The sequence below is a fragment of the Onychomys torridus genome, chromosome 12 (assembly GCF_903995425.1).
Source record: "Onychomys torridus chromosome 12, mOncTor1.1, whole genome shotgun sequence".
Classification (NCBI taxonomy): domain Eukaryota; kingdom Metazoa; phylum Chordata; class Mammalia; order Rodentia; family Cricetidae; genus Onychomys; species Onychomys torridus.
In genome coordinates this window covers 23,340,915-23,362,062 of record NC_050454.1, presented here as the reverse complement: position 1 = coordinate 23,362,062, position 21,148 = coordinate 23,340,915, and the positions used below count along the sequence as shown (strand labels likewise).

The 21,148-nt window shown below is 42.7% G+C and overlaps 1 protein-coding gene across 1 annotated transcript in view; it reads right to left on the bottom strand.

Annotated features, from left to right (window-relative positions):
• Zbtb20 (zinc finger and BTB domain containing 20) overlaps window positions 1–20,740 on the bottom strand; it is a 42,627-nt gene extending 21,887 nt beyond the window's left edge. Inside the window, exons 1-2 of the mRNA XM_036203120.1 lie at window positions 20,594–20,740; window positions 20,044–20,225 (exon numbers count right to left, since the gene is read on the bottom strand). Of these exons, the coding sequence (XP_036059013.1) occupies window positions 20,044–20,225; window positions 20,594–20,604 (193 nt within the window). The 5' untranslated portion in view covers window positions 20,605–20,740. The remainder of the gene's footprint in view (window positions 1–20,043; window positions 20,226–20,593) is intronic.
• Between the last annotated feature and the right edge of the window lie 408 nt (window positions 20,741–21,148).

Genomic DNA, 21,148 nt, shown 5'->3' with positions numbered 1-21,148 from the left:
CTGATCTAAATTTACTTCCCTTTTACTTATCTTTCCTCTTATTCGTTTCCCACATGGTCCCCAGAATTGTTTGCATAAGTAGGTATCTCAGGTGATTCTTTGGCTTGTAACACACCTTCTCATGGGCATACTTTGTGCCATACTTTAGGAATTCTGATCTAACTTGACTTTAGTTCTCTGTCTAGAAACCAAGAAGGGTAGGACCCGAGGAGAAGCAACATTATCCTGCCTGGGGCACCTCAGGAGACTACTAATGTTTTCTCAGGCAATGAAGACAGTCAAAGTCTACAGACAGACAGAGAAGGGTCAATACATACATAGGCGGGCAGTCCTTTGCAGGGGTGGAAGGAGCCAGCTACCATGAGCATGGCAGTGGGTCCAGAGACCACTCTGTTGCAGGGCACAGGAAAGGGGGAGAACATCGAGAGAGGGCACTTCTCACCAGAGTTCAGGAGCTCAGCATCTCCAGTCCCATCAGTCTTCACTAACATTTCTATTCCGAGTGAAAGGATCCCCTCTTCCCCTCCTCCCCGGGCTTCAGTCCACACCTTTTTAGCTACTGTCCTCCTCACTTTAACAGCAGATACCATGAATGGCTACATTCAACTTCTGTTATAATTCAGCCAACTTCATGATGAAGGCATGTTTCATTTTCAGGAGTTTGTGTACTGGGACTTTAGCAGAGAAATTTTGACTCTGGACACCCTAGTAAGTTATATGGAGCTGGAGCCAAGGCATCTTATTCCTGAAGATATGTAACTGACCAGCATCATATTTCTTCTTTCTCCAGAATGTTTGAAAGCACAACAGACTCCTTGCTTCCTGTGAGTGCTGAGTCAGGAATACAGAATGCATTTATCTTGTCTAGCCCACAATTTACATAGTCTACTGGTGCTTTCTGTACTAAGTAGAACCTCAGCATTTGTAGTTTAATCAGATGAAAAAGCCAATTCTAGAAACCCTAAAATCAACTAAGGAAACTCACCCTTCAGATTGTTCCTCTAGAGTCATTCTTGATACTAAAATATGTATTAGCTGGAATTCTCTAGAGGGAGAGAATCAACAGGATATGTAATACAGATATATGAGAGGAGATTTACTAAGGGAATTGGCTCATGCAGTTAGGGTAGTGAGAAGTACTCTGACAGGTCATTTGCAGGTGCAGGACATTGGGATGCTCAGAGTGTGACTCAGTATGAGTCTGAAGGCCTTAGAACCAGGGAAACCTATGGTTGTAACTCTCAGGTTTAGGGAGAGCACCTGAGACAGTGTGTGTGTGTGTGTGTGTGTGTGTGTGTGTGTGTGTGTGTGCACATGCGCGTGTGTGTACATGTACATGTACTACTGGTATAAGCCTTGGAATCCAAATGCTAGGAAGTCTACAGTTCTGATGTCCAGGAGATGGTCCTACCTAGCTCTCTGCCAATGCCTATCTACCCACTGTATTTGTTTTTTCCAGTCCCCAAGCAATTTGATAGGACCCACTCTCAGGGTGGGAGAATTCTACTCAAACTCACACGCTGAGCTCATCTAGAAATACACGTCACCATACCTAAAACAATGCTTTCTTGGTTTCTAGGCAGCCCTTCACTCAGTCTAGGTAACTGTTGGAATTAACTATGACAGCAGGCAAGTTGGCTACCTATGCTTTGAGCTTCTGATCCCAGGGGAATAAAGCATGGGTACTAACTGTATTAGCATGTGTTTGTGAAAGCTTAAGCTTTAACTCAGAACAGAAGAGTAGACAGAGAATTCCAGACATTCTGAAAAACAGCTATGCCCTCTGTGGAGACTTGAAATGCAGTGGCTTCTTGAGGAGGGAACACCTGCTGGCACTAGGGAGAAAAGTCAATGAAGTCTGAGGTTGATGCCATTAAATCCTCTTACACTGTAAACCTTTGAAGCACCTTTTAGGAACTGCATTTTTCCCCCTAAAGCTCTTTCCTTACAAATGTAGCTGCTGCCCTATTGTAACCTTTTCCATTGTTACCGAAATCTGGAGAGCAAAAATACACAGATGCTATATCCACGGGTGGGATACAGAACGAACCAAAGACAGTACTTAAATTCACCGTTACTGGTATGAGCCTGAATGTGGATTGGCCTTAAAGAGGGATCCATATAGTCAAATACAGTTGGAAAGCTAAGGCTCTTACTTTTCTGGGAAAGAGGTTCAAGCTTTAGAATGTGTTTATATAAAAGGTAGCACTTTCTTACTCCTCTGTTTCCCTTCTCTTCTCATATCAACATGCACTTATTTTTACAGGAAAAATCAAATTCCCACTTCAGTAATTGTAATGAGACAGCCTAACTCTCTAGAATAGCATTCTTACAGAAATTGTCAACTGGTAAGAGTTACAAAAATTAATTTGTGAGTTAGGAAACCCTTTTATTTGGATTTCAGTGAGTGGGAAATAAGATCTCATAGTGTCAGGTGAGTAAGTTTTCCTACTGAAATTACCACACAGCTTCCAAGACACTGAACTCTCTTCCAAACTCAGTTGCAGTTTTGTTCTGAATGTTTCTGAAGCAGAACTTCAGATTCATGCTCAGAGGTGCTCTGCCGTGTCTTCCAAACACAGCGCCACCTCCAACATGACAATGGGAACCAAGGGCAGCACTGTTGGCAGCAAGAGGCACTCTTCCATTATGGAAGCTGCAGACTAGAATTGCTATGCACTCTCTTCCTGAGCAGAGCAGCCTTCCCACCCCAACATTTGTTCGATGAAGGGTTAAAGGGCAGCTCAGAGGTGACTTGTGTCAGCTGCCTTAGGTCAGTAAGTAGCTAGAAATCACATGCCCATTTGTGATGACCCATTATTGAATCAGCTTCACGTCCAGTGCATACTTGCATTTAAATGCCCATGTGTTATTCAGTAACATAATGTATATGAATACATACCAATGAGGAAAAAGTATCTTTAAATGTAAAAATATAAAACAAAATGAGAAAGAACATGTGAGTTCCTTTCTTGTGCTGAGATGAAGACGCTGAGGTGTTGACAAAGCTCAAAAGCCTTGAGAAGCACTGGGAAGCAAGCGGAGCAGAAGGCACAATTGTGCTCAGAAGGAGCACTTCGCTTCATTTATTATATCTGCACACCCTAGTCTATGACATTTACAGTGTCCACTTACAGATTAGAGTGAAGGGTTGAGCTCTATGAATCTTTATAGCCATGCTCTTACAATCTTGTCTCAGCTGGTCACTTTGGTTTGAGTTGATTCTCAAGGTATCCCCCAAACAGTATTGATTCAAGAGGCTGGCCATTTTGGCAATTCCCACATCCACTGTATTATTCATCATTCACTTGGGTGGATGGGAGCTTGTGGCGATGGAGTCTAGGGCATGCTAGGCTAACTGAGTACCACTGAGTTATGTTCTCCAGCCTGCACTCATCCTTCATCTCTTCTTCTGCTCCATTTGTTCCAAGCTCTGAAGTTGCTAGGCTTTTTCTACTTATCATATCTTACAAACCTTCCATGAAACCTATTCCAAATTCTCCTTTCTCTGGGGTGTTTCTTGAGATTACTAGAGTATATACTGAGTTCTTTCTTTTCCTACTTCCCACGGGCTGGGAGGTCTAAGCGGAGTTATTAATTTCTGGTTTGTTGTCATAAAAATCAGAAAACTTTTATGAGAGTCTTCCTTTTCCTCCTCCTGTAGGTAGTGTCAAGTGTTTGTATATGGATATGGGCTCCCCTGGCCCAGGGAGTTGTGGTTTCAGAGTTTATTAAGCCATAGAAGGAAGGGTTTTCTTTTTCAATTAGGTCTTCTCAAAGGAATTAATTTCAGTTCTTTTTGGGATTTGAAGGGGGAGTCTGGTGCTTTGAAATTAGATTGAGGTAATATTACTGGGAAGAAAAACCACCAACTTCCTCTAAAATATTAAAGGCACCCAGGCATGGTGGCTCATGTCTGTGATCACACACTAAGGAGGCTGAGGTAGGAGACTCGTCAGTTCAAGCTACGTGGTGAGATCCTATCTCACCAACAGCCACAAAAACAAAATGAAAATGAAAGAGGTTGACTTGCACACAACCCTTTGTGGGGTATAGCTTGTCACACGTTTGGAGACTAGATACAAAAAGGCATTGACTGCTTTAGAAAAATAGTGATCTTCTGGGACTTGGGCTCAACGTTGACGGTGTCTACAATCACAGGGAGTGAAATACTTCCTAGAAGTTCAAAGAATCATACTGAGCTGCAGCCTTGCAGAAAGTCCAGCAATGCCAACTCCATAGCTCACTATGGACTAAGTATCTGACCCCTTCCCCAGATTTCCCATGTCTTGAACAAATCTGCAGAGGGGAAGAGAGTCTTGAGACTTCCTTCGACTTCTGTATAGCTTAGTCACAGGAGTCTTAGGTTTAATTTTCTTGAGAAAAACAAGGCTCTGGTTCACGTACTTGAATGTTGAGGAATAAATCTGTACTTTACACATGTACAACACTGTAACAAGAATAGATTCCCCTTTTCACTTGTGCCCATCTGACTGCTGTAAAATGACTGTATCTTACCCACTGCAACTACAACTCTAACTACAGCCGCAACTACAAATGTAGTTGACTGGATCCCTGACACTAGCCACATTCCCTCAAAGGTGGTATGTCTTCTCTGAGGACCTGTTTGGACACTTCTCCATAACACTGTCCAGACATTGCTGACAGTAAGTGGGTCACTCTGGGTCCATTTTCTCTGAGGTGTGCCTACTAGTTGTTCCAGGAGGTCCTTCTAGAAACCGATGGCCCATGTCTACTCTTCCTCTTGGGTTTTTGTTTTAGTTTTCTTATCCTCTCTTATTAGTTAATAACACAGTTTTGTGTTCAGTAAGAACTTAAGGGTTAAAGCAATTGTGTATTTACTTCACTTCTTTTAAACTACACTCATTTGTTTATTATTTCAGATATGTGCCAAGCTATTCTCATTCTCCTGACTCCATTGGTCCTAAGACAGAGTGCACCAGGTCCTTCTGCCAGTGAAGATTCAGTGGACCCCAAAGATGAGTCACACTTACATGAAATGAGAAGAGACAACCACTGTGGGAAATGGGGTAGAAAACTATCAGGCTCAACTCTTGCCTGACCCAGGGAGGCTGATGCCCTTGGTAGTAGAGGCTAGAAGCTATACATCAATGAGTGTTGATGACTGGCCTTTATATTTATGTTAGCAGTGTCAGGGGTTGTTTAGAACATTTTCACTTGCTGGCCACTGGGTGTCCTCATTTACAAAGTAAATATGCAACATTTCGTGCAGGTCACCAGGAGAATAAGAGCCACTCTAGTTTTCTCTTTGGCTTTTCACATACTGGGTCTAAATTTATTGCTAAGCTCACAACCAGGTTGTATATTAGTAATGTTTAAAAAGTTTTCAGTTCGAACTGCTAAAGTTTTTAACCAAAAACAAGTTATTCAGTGTCCAGACAGGAATTTAAAAGACTGCCTCTTCACAGAGGGGACTGTGATCCAGCCATTAGAATGAGCCCTTATTCGTCTGAAAACTGGCATGGGACTGTGACTATCCACAGAGATCCGGCACAGGGAAGCAGAGAAGATCTTAATTTATTCTTGAGAGAAAAGAGAACACCAAATATCTCTATGGGATATTTGTTAGATTCTGTTTTTATCTTGACTTTTCTGAAAACTAATTAAAAATAATAATGAGAAAGATAAAATATGTCCTTTGTCTGAGAAACTCAAAATAATGTGAAAAATAGCACAATGTCCTGGGTCATTATCATGACTATTAATCACTTCACATTTAAAGACAGAGAACCAGTTATTTCATCTATAAATGAAGACGCTTCATGGGGATGTTTTGGAACAAGTCAAACAGAGTATGGAGGCAGCCTGGGTTCCTGGGGTAAGAAACTGTACATGAGATAGACTGAGGATATTGATATTACTTTGTGGTTGCATCACAGCTGTGTATGACTTGTCTCGGATGGCAGATAGGAATCAAGGCCAAAGCTTGTACAGCCAACAAATATTTCCTGGCTTGGTCATTCCAGGGTGCTGAGGTCAACATGCTCCTGTAACCACTCTCTATGCGTGGTGATGGGATTTTCTGCTTTTCGGCAATTGTCACTGTCTCTCTGTTTCACTTATATTGCTGAAGGAATTCTTCCCTTTTCACTGCAGAAAATATTTCTACCTCTCTCTCTTGCTAATTCCTCAAAGTGGAGACAGAGCCACTATTAAGGGGAGAAGGGGACTTGCCTTCAAATGTCATACTTGGCTAATTAGCTAATCTTTCTCAAAAGTAAACTTCACTGGGATAATTTTTTCACTAGTGTACATCTCAGCTTAATTATTACTCTCTGGCATGTCATTTTGGTATATAAATTATCAACATGACTCTGTGCCATAACCAGTAATTTATACAGATAATATCAGGGAAAGAGGAAGCTCTCCGAGCTATTCACTGCTTTTCAGAGATGTTCTTGGCGTCCTAGCTCTGCTTACTAGGCCTTTTTGTTGTGAGGGACCACCCACTCCTGCTGCCTGTCCAGCAATCTATGGCTCTTAATCAATGGTTAAGTGCACAACAATGCACAATAGCTAGGTCACTCTCACCCAGTGACTGTACAAAAGCTTCACAAAGCCTTTGCAGTGTGTGGAGAAGTCTCTCCTTTAGTCTAAAGATCTTTAAGTTCTTGGGATTTAGACTGTTTTGCAACTCTTTAATTAAGAGAGTCATGTTTGAACTACTGTAACCCTGAAGACACATATCTGCAGAGGCCCTTCTGATCGTATTTTACGCCAAGCACTTTCCCACTTTGGCTTTCCTTGGTTGGCTCTTCTAATTTCACTTTCAGAACTTCTTGAGGCTCTGTGGCTGAACACTACACAGCACAGGCCTTATCTGATGTGCCGGCGCCTGGTGTGGCCTAAGACACACTGGGGTTTTGTTCTCAAAGTATGGGACTGATGTTCGGAAACCTAGACTCCAGCACAAAGGAGATCATTAGCTCATTTTAAGTGTCTATTTTCTTTCCTCCCAGCCTCCTCCTACCCACCCCAATACTTCCTTAGTCTTGTGTGCTGGCAGCAGATGGCAACCATATTCCAATGTACAAAACTGTGCCATGGAGAACAGAGTGGCTTCAAAGTTAGCCTTTCTATTCAAGTGGGATGGCAGAGACTTCTGGAGCAGTCAACTCATCTCTCATTCACTTAATCCTCTATTCATTCAGCCAGGAATTTGTTTTCCTACACATCTTTCTACTGTCCAGCTAGTTGAAGGAGGGTGGGCGTGAAACAACTCTCTTGAGGGCCCTTCTAGCAGGAGGGCACTAAGATTCCACGCCAAGCTCTTGTTTCCCTGGGCCAGCTCTGCCTGCTGCTGATCAAATCATGCCATTCCCAGGGGAGGAGCTTGGGAGCACTGTGTGTGGGGGCTGGATTTCTCAACAACTGTCTCCTTGCTACACTCACAGTCACATGCTGTATTCTCCAAAGACTGGACCTTGGAAAAGGAGGAGACAAGAATGGTTGGGGACTGAAGGGAAGTGTACAGCACATGGCAATGATGGAAGTGGGGAGTGGGAAAACCTTGTCTTTTTATTATTGCAAGGTTTTCTAGAGCCTAATTTCTTCACCTAATCATCTGTTTGAGCATCTTGAAAAGAAGTATCTATTTCCACGATATCTATGAAAAAATAGGCACCAGATTATATTACAAAGCTGACCTTAACCCTGCCATATTGCTATTAGATTCAAAACATTTGGCGGTCTACACCCAAGAGAAAGCACTCTGTTTTCCCAGTATACGAACCTGAGGTTATCTGTGATATACTTTGTTATGTAGGTCTGCTGAGTGGAAAAGTTCAATTCAATTTACAGCCTGGCAATATGCTTAGTAATATACTTCCCCAAGCTCTCCCTACCTCCTTCATCCATCCATTCTGTAAACATTTGCTGAGAACCTACTAAGGCTGAGCACTTCACTGGACCCTAGAGGTTCAGCAGTGAACAAGACCAGAGTTTTGCATTTGGGGTTTCTGCTTAGACAAAGTAAGTATTCAATACTGTAGGTGAGGCAGAAGATTCAGTGGTAATGCAATTACCTAGGACATATAAGGCATCAAGGCCAATACCCACCATGACAAAAATGAATGTATGAATAAACAAATATGAAAATATGAAGTTACAATAGCTGACAGAGGAGCCTTTGAGATGGCTCAGTGGAGGCAGATACTTGCCACTCAGCCTGATGACCGGAATTCAATCCCTAGACCTATATGGTAGAAGGAAAGAATCAATAAATTGTTCTGGGCCTCCACATACATGCTGTGGCAAGTGTGTGCGTGAGTGCGCACATACACACACACATAAAATAAGTACATGCAATAATATTTTTTAAAGCTGCCAGGACATGAAGGTTATGGCTGTAACCAAGCGCTTTCTGGTTGGATTTGAGGCCTGCTCCACAAGAGGGAACGTATGCCTTGTACAGTAAACCTTGTCAAGAGCTTGTGTATGGGAGCTTGTAAGTCCTAGGGAAACCCACTACTATCACTTTGATAAATGGACATGTGGTCAAACAGCCTTCTCAACAGTCATGTTTACATATATAGATTAGTGCTGCTCTCAGCCCTCATCAGGGACATTTGTTCTTGCATAGGCAGTGGTTAACCAAACTCATAACTGGTTGAAGTGCTGAGAATAAGGGACGGTAGAGTGCTTAGCTTTTACTGGGGCATCTCTCCAGGACTCAGGGAACATCATGAAAGGGGAGAGCCAGAGGATAGAGAGGTATGTTGCAAAAGGAACATTCTAGACATGATGTGGCCACTGCATTAATGAACTCAGTGCAACTGTGGTTATCCACATAAGTCCTGCACAAGCTTGGGCTCCTCAACATTTCTTCACAGGAGGGGACAGGGCCCCATAATTCCCCGAGGAACTACTGACATTTAATGGTGTCACTTTCTTCAGTGGTATAGCCTATATTCCATGATAGAGCCTATCACCAATGCTCATACAAGCAACCCTAACTAAACTCGCTGAGTCACACATACACATTATAGAAGGAGGTTTCATTAAAGAAGGAGGGTTTCAGTGGGAGAAGGGGATGAGAAGATAGTGTGTATATGTGTGAAAATGACTAAAATTCATTATATACATGTAAGAAACTATCAAATAATTTTTTAAAAGTATAAATACATATACTTTAAAATTTATGTCATATTTATTAATAATTATATATTCTTAATATTAAAAATTATATATAATATATTATACACACACACATATATGCTGGTGATGTTACATGGATAACAGAAATGCAGAGTACTGCTTTTGAATCTTCAATCACTCTTCCTGAGGGAGGGTTTGGACTCCTGCTATCCAAAAAAATTTGCCTTAAGCTCCCTTCTACTGTTAGATTGAATCCTTTCTCAGCTACAATGTTGAGAGTTCAGATTGCAACACTACTACTTTTTTTTTTTTTCCTTTTGGGTGGGATGGTAAGTGTGAGGATCGTTACTTTTTGAGCTACACATATATTTTCTCTGTAAATATTGTACCATCTAATTTGCGTCTTTAGATTCTGCTGATTAGCCATCAACATGTGATTTAAGGAATTCTGCATACAAGATGCAGAAATCATGACTCAGTAAGCTAACGTTTTAAAGCTCTGACTTGGGATGTATACAGACTTGCACATAATCTGCTTTGGCTTTCAATGTGCAGCTATTCCAGGAAGACTTGAAGATCAAGTTCCTCCATGTGTGTCCTTGCAATTCTACACCCAGCAGCAGAAATACTCAGGAAGCAAGAGAAGCAAATGTCCCAAACCATCTCTACACACTACCCCAAACTATGTGGGTACCAGAGGGCAGGAAGGGGACAAGCCAACAAGCCTAAATGAACTTGTTCAGGTTGCATTTTCCTTTTAACTACTGCAAACTTCTTTAGAAGTAAAGAAGGTTGCTGGGTCAGGTGACAGAGTAATCCTCTGCTCCTCCAAACACATTTACTTTTCTAACTGTGCCTGATTTTGAATTACCTCAAAATACCATAAAGCCATCATGAAGACTGTCTTTCAAAGAGATCCTTTTTTTTTTTTTTTGGCTTGCATTTCTCTTTGCAAAAGGCTCTCTGATGTGGAAGAACAATGGTCGGTCTGTTTTAAGGTCTGATTTCTGTTCTCTTTATGTACTTGGACATGGAAAGCATACATGGGGCATGTGCAGATTTGACATCTGAGGGAGACAGTAAAGCACTCCATTCCTTTCTCCATCATTTGAAAACCCCCATGATGAGAATGCAGGCGAGCACAGGGAACTTGGTTGGATAACTTTATCATCCAACCCTACCGGAATGTTCTAACCCTTCCTCACACCAAGGAGAAAGTGTCCAGAAGGCTTTTGTTTAAAACTTTTCTGAGCACCAGAGAACGTTTTTTATCTGTAAAATGTGGTATTTATAAGAATGCTATGACAATGTATTTGACACAGACTGGATGCTTACTAAATATTAGTCCTCTCTCGTTTTTAGGAAAGTAAATCAACAATGTAGAGATTAAAAGAAAAAAAGAAGGCAAAGAAACCAATGGAGAGGCTTCCTGGTCCACAGAGGCCTGAGTCCAGAAAGGACAAGGAGAGGGGCACTGGCAGGCTTTCTTCTCCTCCTACAGATTGAGGATTTTGAGTTTCAGTGGTTCTCAGGAAGTATGGGCCCCTATACAACTGTCATCATAATTTAAAACATATAAACTCTCACTAAGCATGTTAGTGCCTGTCTCTAACACTCACACTCCAGAGGAGAAGGCAGAAAGATTCCAAGTTCAAGTCTAGCCTGGGATATGAGACCCTGTGTCAAAAAATAAAAATAAAAATAACAGAAGAAGACGAGGAAGAGGAGCAGCTATTAGTTGGTAGTCAAAACCACTGAGGATTGGCTCTTTATCTAGTGCTGAGGCTGTTTAGGGAACTTTACATCCAGCACTCTGCCTAATCTTTACAATAATGTATGGAACAGACACTATGCACACAAGGAAACAAAGGCAGAGGGTAGTAATTGAAAGCATGCAAATGGCACTCATAGGCTAGAGTTCCACTACCTCCCTTCCATCTAATTCCTGGCCAGGGTATGGAGAAAGTAGAGACAGCGAGGGATTAGATGGTACAGTAAATCTGGTGATCACATCTGGAAATTCCTTAATTGGTGTTCTACCAGGTGTCCTTAAAATTTCCATATGCCCTGACTTCTGATCCTGACATAAAGGTGAAAACAGGGATAATGCTGAGGTGGCTTAGGCTAGATAAGCAAGAGGGAGCTTTTGGGATTGAGGAAGACAGGAAAACCTTCTTATGGCCAATTTACTATCAAGTGTGAGGTCATTCTGCCTTGTGAAATTGTGAAGAATGTTCAAGATTCTTTCTCGTGGTTGTTTAAATAATTTCCAGTGATGATAAAATACTTTTCATTTAGTTTTGCAGGTAATTTGATAGCAAAGTAATATTTGATTAAATTGGTTCCAGATCACCATCCTGAAGTAGAAGCAATGTCAGATACTCTGTGTCCAGATGGCAAAGGCTTTTGAAATTTTAGCTCTTAAAGAAAGCAAATACTCTTAAGTGGCCAGGTTTAAACCTCTTTGGCCTCCAGAAATGAAGCTGAGGATGCCTCATGATGTTTGATACAGAGGAGTGTGTGCTACTACAAATAACTATATGGCTATTTGTACAGTGTCTGTCAGGAGAGGAAGATACAGAACAGGGCCCTTTAAATAACATAGTTAGAAAATCTAATGATTCCAAGTAACTGATACTTCAGCTCAGATGAAGTGGGTGTCAGTGAAGCTCTCACAGGACACATCCAATGACGTTTACAAAACATCTGTTCTCATTAAGCAAAAGGAAAAGAAAGAGGTGGGTAAAGAACCAGTCCAATGTCACTGATTCATCGGGCCTCTAGTTCCCACCAGTCTGCCTACCTGCACTGTCCTATGGATGGGATCTAATTCCCTCTCACTGTACCTATTTATAGAGTCTTTCTTCATACCACCACCCCACCACCCCACTCCACACCCCCTACCTCCGTTTCTAAAAGGGCTCGGGACTCCGGCATCTTAAAAATACTCAAGATCCCATCTTTGAGTTACTTGCCATTCTTTAAATCATTAAATTTCTTTTAAAAAGCTGTTTGCAAATGTTACTTTACCATTTATCTTGTTTGTTTCTGAACACCTCTGTATCGTGTGTGTGTGTGTGTGTGTGAGAGAGAGAGAGAGAGAGAGAGAGAGAGAGAGAGAGAGAGAGAGAGCGCTGATTCTGCCCTCATGACAGCCACTCTGAGGTGACCTTTGCCCAGATCCCAGCTTCCCTGCTGTCTGTGGCTGACCCCTCCCCTCCCCATGATCCCACAACTCTCCTGGTTTCCTCCTATCTCTCAGATCTTTTTTTTTTCTTCCTTTGAAGATTCCTTGTTCTCTTCTTATCACTCAATGTAAACATTCCCCAGGTTCTATTTCCAATTTTTTTCTTTCAACAAAGTCTTCTTTGAAGTTTACTGCTGTATTTATGGCATAAATTATGGCCTCTTGGCCAAAAGGTTTCCTACCCCAATTTCCACTATTTCTACTGTAATCTAGGACCCCGTTTGTAACTTGCTGTTCCGTTTGCAGGGGAATACCCCGTGGTTCATGCTTTGTGCTGTATGAAATGAGCTCTATTCTATTTTCCAAACCCCACCCCTCCCTTGCCGGGGACTGAACCCAGGGCCCTGTGTATGCTATGGAACCCTCCACCCCTTAGCTGCATCTTCAGCCATGCTTTTTTTCTTCTTCTGTGGTTTTTGTTCGCTTGCTTACTTGTTTGTTTGGATTTCTCTTTTGTTTTTTTGAGAAAGAGACTTGATAAGATGACCAGACTGACCTTGAACTTGCTTAGTAGCCAGGGCAGGTCTTGAACTTGTGATCTTCCTGCAGTAGCCTCCTGAGTGGTTAGGACTGTAGACCTGATCCAGTAGGCCCGGATCCCTCAGTCTTCTGGTTTTGGTCTCTTGGTGGTGTTGTCTCGGATAATTTCCCATCTCATACTCAGTAGCAGTTGTCTTCTGGAGTGTCCCCCTTTACCTCTGTCTGCTCCCTTGGCTTCCACTCCTCCTGTCACTAGCTCCCTTCAGGTTACCGATAGTGTGAACTACTGACGGTGTCTCTTGAGCATTGTCCTTTCTGCAAGGAGCGTCTCCCATCCCTGTATGCTCCACATACTGGTGGTTAAGTTAGACCTGCCCTAAGTAGAGTTTTGATGGTGAAAAGTCCCTCTAAACTTTTCCTGAGGATTTTTAAGTTTTGATTTAGACTGCAAACTCATCCTACTTTACCTGAATGCCTCACAGTCAATGAAATTTTATTCACTTTTCAAAAGAGGTCAGTTGGAACCTCTTCAATAAACTTAACTAGATATTAATGGGTTATAGTATATTTCACAACCATTCTGAATTCTAAGATAATGGTGACTTAAAGACATAGACTAAGTTTTAACACTGTTGGTGGCTGACTCTGTTTTCATCTTTGGGTACCCACAGAACTTAGTAAAGCTACACAAGGACACATACGTGTATTCTACACACAAAGGCTGAGCAAATGAATGGATGCTGAGGGTCATGGGGCCAGGATGCATTTCAACCACCCTGTAGGACAATCCTTTATGATGGTATCTACTCCTCTTTACAAGACTCTAAGTCTCTAAGCCTTGGAGTCCAGCTGGTAAAACTACATCCCGGATGACACCTGGCCTAAGGCCCTCTGCCTTCAAAACTGAGGCTGCTGTTCCCAGTAAGTTCTTGCAGAAGCAGACTGACTCTGAAGAGGTACCACATTCAGTGAGTGGGAGGAAAGAGATGACAAAGATGTCTTAAAAAGAAAAAGTATGATTCTAAACACAATAAATACTAACTCTAGAAAATTCTAGCAAGATAAAACAAACAAGCAAACAACTGGCCTTCTAACATGTAAGTGCTGCACTCAGCATTAAAATCTCTGAAGAAGAGGGTATAAGAGGTAATAAAAATCGTCCCAAAGATATCCTGTGTTACCTAACTCATAGGTAGGAAGGTGACTTTTTAAAACGGGAAAGACTCTTTGGGAGAAGTGAAATCCATATGTACTTGGTTAATAGAGCAGCAGAAGATCAGTTTACACTGCTAGGAAGGAAAAGAAGATAAACACTCAGTTCCTTATAGGACTTGGAGGAGACAGAACTCCAGAGGCGGATGCCTGCCGCACCTACTTACATTACAGGTGCTCTATTTACTACTTAATTGATACCTAATTGATTAGAAAATTAATTAGCCATGCCATGGCATAGTAACTATCTGTGGTTGTTATTCCTCTTCCCGTTTTGGCTGCATTTCTCCCGCAAATTAGTGTGACCCCAAAATGTTTTCAGGATTGTCCAACTTGTCCTAAATTCCATAAATAACTCTGTCAGAGGGTGCTGTTTTTTTTTTACCATGTCTCTATTACGGTTCTTCACAGATGGACCATTTTTGTCCTTCCAAAGTCTAAGAATAACTCTTTCAGTTATCAAGACATACCAAAATCCAGTTCAGCTGCCCCCGTGGGATTCCAGTTAGTTTAGACACATCTGCTGAGATACACGCATCAGAATCCAAATGAAGTCTTTGTTTGATTATACATTTCGAACATTTATAGAGGTTTTCTGGGGCCAAAATGGTTTTCCTTTTTTTGGCACAGCAGAGATCTTCAGTTACAAACACTGCCTTCTGAGCACCTCCAATAGAAAGTCACTCTTTCCATGTGAACAGGTGCCTCTGGAAGGGTTTGGAAGGTTTTCTACTGAATCAGCTTTCCGACTGGAAACTTTCTGAACACGCAGTCACATTTGCCAGAGAGACCTTCAAACTTGCTTGAGCACTTTTCACTCACACAGACACACATTCACACTTAGAGACGACAGCCCAAGTACAGCAAATCAGAGCCCAAACGACTGGGGTTTCGTTCTGAAAGGTTAAATACCATATGCAACCAAACTGAGCAAAAAAGGGAATGCATGACAGGAGAGAATGAGCGAACAGCAGGAGGGTCTTCAATGAGCATCCCCCCCCCCCCCCCCCCCCCCCCCGCAAGGCTATGCTGAGGTTTAAACCACACACATACACCTTTCCAGTACAATTTTTATGTCTCCTAATTTCCACTATATACCCAAGCAGTTGATTTTCAAAGACCTGCTGTAGTGTATTGCTAATGATTCCTTTTACTCACAAACCTGTTCAGTTATTTTGAGACATGCCCTTCTCTAACACAAATGGGTCAGCCAGATTAATACATAGAGGGAGAAAACACCATGCTCTAAATGAGGAGTTCTTTTGCAAAGCCCACCTTTTATCTAAATTCTCTATAACCCTCACCCCATTTTGAAAATACTCTCTGGTCATCAGACAATAAAGTAACCTTTAAATTGTGAAGCCTAAGGAGTTAGGAAATCACTCCTCCACTGGGCAAGCCTGGAATTCATGAGGGAAAAATCTGCTTTCAAGTTGTTCTTACGGCCCAGGACCAGATGCTCCAAGGTGGTCAGAAACCTTTGTCTACACCCACTTAGCAGATTTCTGGCTCTTTATCAGGGACTCAGAGGTTTATTTGCAGAAATGAATCATTTCCTTCAAAGTCTCCCTTACCCTATTTACATGCTTGCATATTCCTTCCATTTTGTTTTCCCCCTACAGCGTTACTAAGGAATTAATTATCTAGAAGAACAGGAACATACAGTAAGTACATCTGAGATCCAGGATGGGACACAGTATGTCATCTATTAGGCCTGGCTAAGACCAGCAGCTGACGCTAAATGGGAAGGAACATGCACCAAATGGTTTTTAATCACAAAGTTAGTAATTAATTGCTCTTTAAAATACATTTTATGCTTCTTTCTGTCTGTGTACATGAAATGCACATTTATTACATGCCAAAAATTACAACATTATGGTTTCAATGTGACTGGCACGGATGTCCGGAAACCAGAGTTAATGTCCCCACAGCAACTTTAATCCTGTCTGCGTGCACACATGTAGAGCATGTCTTCTGTTACAGGGTAATACACAGAGATGGTTTGGGGAGGGGATCTCACGGCTCATACCCTCAACTGTAGTTAGAGTGAGCCATAAAGGCTAAAGGCTGCTCCTTTGCACAGACACGGCTAACAATGTCCCCATGCCGGTGTTGTGTAAGCACGGAATGAAAGGGCCTGCTGTGATGCTGCACTCGGCACTCAAGGGGACAGTTTCTGTTGCTGTGGGAACCTGAACTTTGCATTTCCTGACTTGGGGGTAATTAAAATGTCAGCCTTAATGTGGCATTAATGGAGTTTGCCATAAAAATCCTCTTTGTTTTGTTCTCCCAGAAACTGCTTAAAAGTTCAAAATGATCCAAGTGTACTAAAAATTTAATCACAGGGCCTTGGATGAGTGAAGGGAAGGAGAGAGGGAGACGGGAGAGAGAGACCAGGGAAGATGGCAGGCAGGAGCCAGGAAAGGAAGAGCCCACAGTCTCCTCGACAGCAGGTAGCCTCAGCAGCACCACGCTACCTACACAGCTAAACTTAAACCCACCCACGCGACAGTTTGGTAATGTGTAAAGGTTAAATTAAAAATAAATAAAAACTGTTAATGAATAAATGCGTCTTGGGAAGGACACAAAAACCAGACAGTCTGATGAGTCCAGCACAAAAACACTGGACGGTAAGTGACCACGGATGTCATCTTCTGACCAAAGAAACTAATGCGGATGTCCCCGAGAAGCAGGGAGGACCCCAAAGGGAGCTCTGCCCCCCGTCCTTGGGAGCCTTATCTGGGGGGAAACAAGATGGAAGAAACATGCACGTAAAGGTTCTGGTTGCGTCTGTCACATGAGTCTGACTGTGACGTGCTACAGCTTGATGGTTGTCAGGACAGGCTTTTCACACGGAGGACGTCGTCTGCTCTCTTGACTCCATTTGTCCATTAAGTACTGAGCTGGGCTCAGTGCGTATACAGACTGCTTGGTGGGCTAACTGCGTTATCAAACATCCAGGGCTCTTGCACCCTTTCTATTCCCGAATTCATCTTAATGCCTTCTATTATCGTCCTCTGCATCTGTTTACTGCTATGCTTTCAGAAATGCTGTAGAGGTGACAGGCTCTGTGGGAAGGGAAATAGTGCTGAGAGGAAATTGTGTTGGGGAGTGCATCGCCAAACAGCATGCATTTCTGCAGCAAGATAACAGCAGCATCTCGCTGAAGGAAAGCATACCCGACTATGCTACTTCTGCTTTTGGCTACCACTAGGGCCTTCGGCTGAGGGACAGTGCCGCAGCACAGCAGTCTACACGGCCAACTGATCCTTGAAGGCCCTGGGCTGATCATCTACACGAGTATATGCAAAAGCACCCTGGCTTGTCACCTTTCTAGTTACAACAGAGCTGACTTCTCTTCTGTGGGGATGATCTGTTGACTGTGGCTTTGAACCACAGCACCATTAGGAGTAACCACACTCCTCCAAAATGCCTGTTTATAGCTAGGAGTACCATCTTTGTGCTTTGAACAGAGAGTTCTGGATGCTCTCAGAATGAGAGCGGACTTGTAAGCGCTCGTCAGCACCCACGTGAGTGAACTGCAGGCAAATCCTGCCTCAGTCAGGTGTCAGTTTCTCAGCTCTCTCATCTGTAAATTGGGAAGAATCATGCTGACGGACAGGAACTGGGCATTAAGTCATGACTAAGAATAATTTTGCTAAGCATACAACAAAATAAAAAGGTGCTATGAAAATTCAAGCACTTGTGAAAGCTTAAACACCACATACTGGTAGAATGTTCCTGAAGTTAAAGAGACTAACAAGTCAAGGGCACTATTTTTAAATGCCCCAAATCTGTTCATTCTAAATAGGAACTGAATATTTTACCTTAAAGAAATTAGGCTTTTAAATTAATCTATGGTAAGAATGACATTTGAAAGTAAAAAAAAAAAAAAAAATTCTCTTGAATGCAAGAAGAGCATCCAAAAAATTTAACAGCTTAAAATAAACTCCTTTCCTGTCTTCTCTCAAGCAACCTCCAAATGGACAGATTTCTGTGAATCTTTCCTAAAAACAATCTTCCTCTAAGTGTAGGCTCAAATCAGGACAAACTACAATCCAAATATGTTTGGAGAGAAGTATAATCGGTTTCAACAACAGGTCGGTGTGAAGAAGACTTACACATCTTAATGGCAAAATCAAAGTGACTTTCTAGACAACTGAGATGAAGTCTCTCCTCCCATTTCGATCTCCTTCCAACTGTGTTCACACACCCCACTGAGTTCCATTCTGCTGGCTTCCATAGGGTCTGTAGTGACAGCACTGCCTTTCTGCTCCTTCTACATATGCTAGGCAAGAAGGGCAAGCAAGGCCTGGCTGGAGGATGCTTACAATGCTGTACATGAAGGACTGATTTTTCTACTCAGTACAGCATTATTTGGTTGTACCAGATCTCTGGGATAGGGCCATCCCATACAATCTTCCCCAGAGGTATGGCTGGAAGCCAGGTCATGAAGGTGTGCACACTGAGACTCCAGGCCTTTTACCAGAGGGAAAGCTACCTTCCTGGTTGGCAGGGGCAGTATGCACAAGTCTGTGGGGCACTGTGCCATGCTATTTTCAAGTTCTTCCTGTAATTACTATTAGGCTGGAGACCTCCGGGCAATAAAGTCCAAGGACATGACTATGATGGTGGTCCATGGGATAAAGTACCTGCTTCCGCCCCCCACGTCTAAAAAGAAGCTGCAAGTTTGACTGCACAGATCACGGGGCACTTAGTGACTTGGATCTCATTTTCTTTCCATTTTCCAGTGACAGCTGGAGTGTGGCTGCAGCCCAGCCCCTGCCCTAGCTCACATCCTCTGTCTAGAGGCTGTGATGGCAAAGTGGGTGGGGGAGGGAGTCTCCCAGATTCACCCTTTGTCTTCCTTGCAGAATTTTACGTTTGTCTGCGAGAAAAATAACAGCAAGAGATTTGGAATTTCATTTCCTAATGGAGATCTTTTTTTTTTTTTTTTTTAATTTTGTCTTTGAGGAACAGGATAAATGGAGCCCTTTTGGGGAATAAAGCTCTCTTGGTATATTTAACTCACTCCATTATGCCAGCTCTCTGCCTGTTACCAGACACCCTGTGGAGAGATCAGTTCAGAAGAGTTGTTGGGCATCTTGAAGCTAAAAGGAATACTTTTTCGGTTTGGTACTGTCAACACATGTGTTCCTCTCTCAAGTACTGGGTTACACTTGAGAAACGAGAAACAGCCTCCTAACGTGATTTATCAACTTCCTTAAAATAGAATTCAGAAGAGACTTCTAGATTAGTGAGATGGCAAAAATAAACAGCAAAGAAGTGATTTCAATAGTGACGACTCTCATTAAGTGCCCATTGCCAAATTTAGCCCATAGGCAGTTGTTTTAATTAAAAAATATTTTTAACCTGCATTCTTATTGGCTATGTGAAGTCTGGGTGGCTTTTGAATTCTTGGAAGCCATTCTCTTGTCTTCTGTAAATGTGTGCTATCCTCTAACCACTTCAAAATGAATTAAAAAGTGGAAAGACCAAAATTCAGCCAAGCTACATGAGACTCCAAGAACTAATGCAAATCTGACTTGGGTTATGTAATTTGGAAAGGGTTGTTTCCTTGTGTCTTGCTGGCCTTCTGAGGTCCATATTTGGTTGTTCCATTTAGTAACGGTAGAAGTGCCGTCACTGAGAGCAAGAACAATTGGAAAGCAGCGACATCGCTCCTTTTTGTAAGCTCCTCATGAAAGAGAACGTGGCCCATGCAACTAAGCAGCATTTCGGGGCCAAATGCCTGGTCACCTGGCTTGAAAAGATACTCTGGTTTTGAAAATATAGATGCTGGCTGGATCAAAATGGTGGGTGGCATGCTACTCTTGGCTACTCGGGAAGACCAAATGGAAACAGCTTGCTCTGAATGCAAAACAGCCAGAACCCTGGGGCGGGCGGGGGGGAGAAGCATCATGCCAAGCACTGGGAAGTCACCATCACCTCACTGGTGTACTCACAATCAGACGACCCGGTGTGAGCGTGAGAGTTTGTCAGTGAATGTGTTGAGTGGATGAGGGCTGGAGACAGAACAGCTTCAAAGTTCAGGCAGGGAAGGCCCGGCTTGGCGCTGGATCCACCCGGCTGAGTAATCTCATTCTCCTCAGATGCCTTCTGGTTTTCAGCTGTCTTGGGTTTCTTCCTGAGAATAAACAAAGGGCCCTTTGAAGGAACTGACTGCATATTTGGGAAAAGGCATTTTTAGAATCTGTTAAAGATAACTTGATTTTTTTTTTCTGAAGGGGGATGGGAGGGAGTCCAGTATGTCCCTTGTTTTAAAACAAGCTGATTCTTGTTTTTTTCCCTCCAGTAATGGCCTAACTGGGAACACATGAAAGCATATGGGCCAAGCAAACAGCACCACATTTGGACTCTGTTGGCTGTATAAAAAGACCCTGTCCCAGAACTTTAGACAGCTTGAGCTACGTATGGCTGACATTATCCAAGAAAGCATCCTTTTCCCCCTTAGAGTTCTAACATGGTCTGGAAAAAATACTAGTGGAGGTTTACCGTTCTAGCATTTGTCAGGACGCTTAGAGACAGGACCCGTGGAGTAATGGGAAGAGCACTGGACTGGGAGGCAGGAGACTTGAGCTATGGTACTAGCTGTGCCTGAAACTTGCTGTGTGGCTTTGGGCACCTCACTTCACCTCTCTGGGCTTCAGTTTCCTCATCTGCAAAATAAAGGGCTTAGATTAGAAGGCCCTACAAGGCTCCTTCTAGCTTCAAGTCTGTTCTTGGGACACACTATGGAGTATCCCACTCTCCTGTTTCTATTAGTTTCATAATTTCAAATCACAGCCTCAATCTGCAGGCTGTCCAGAAGAGAGGGCTAGTGGAAGAGGTTCGTACAGTAGAAAGGGAAAAGTGACTTCGAAGAGCTTAGGTTCCAGTAGGTAAAAGAGGGAAGGTGTCACACACACACTCTCCACCCTACTCTTTATTCATCCAGGCCTGCGGCTCTTTGCTTTTAGGTTTAGTCCGGCTCCCGGAATTTAGGAGTGTGGCTGCGATTTGCCTTGTGAGAAAGTGATTGCTGATGGGGAATAGAAAGGTGGTAGTGTT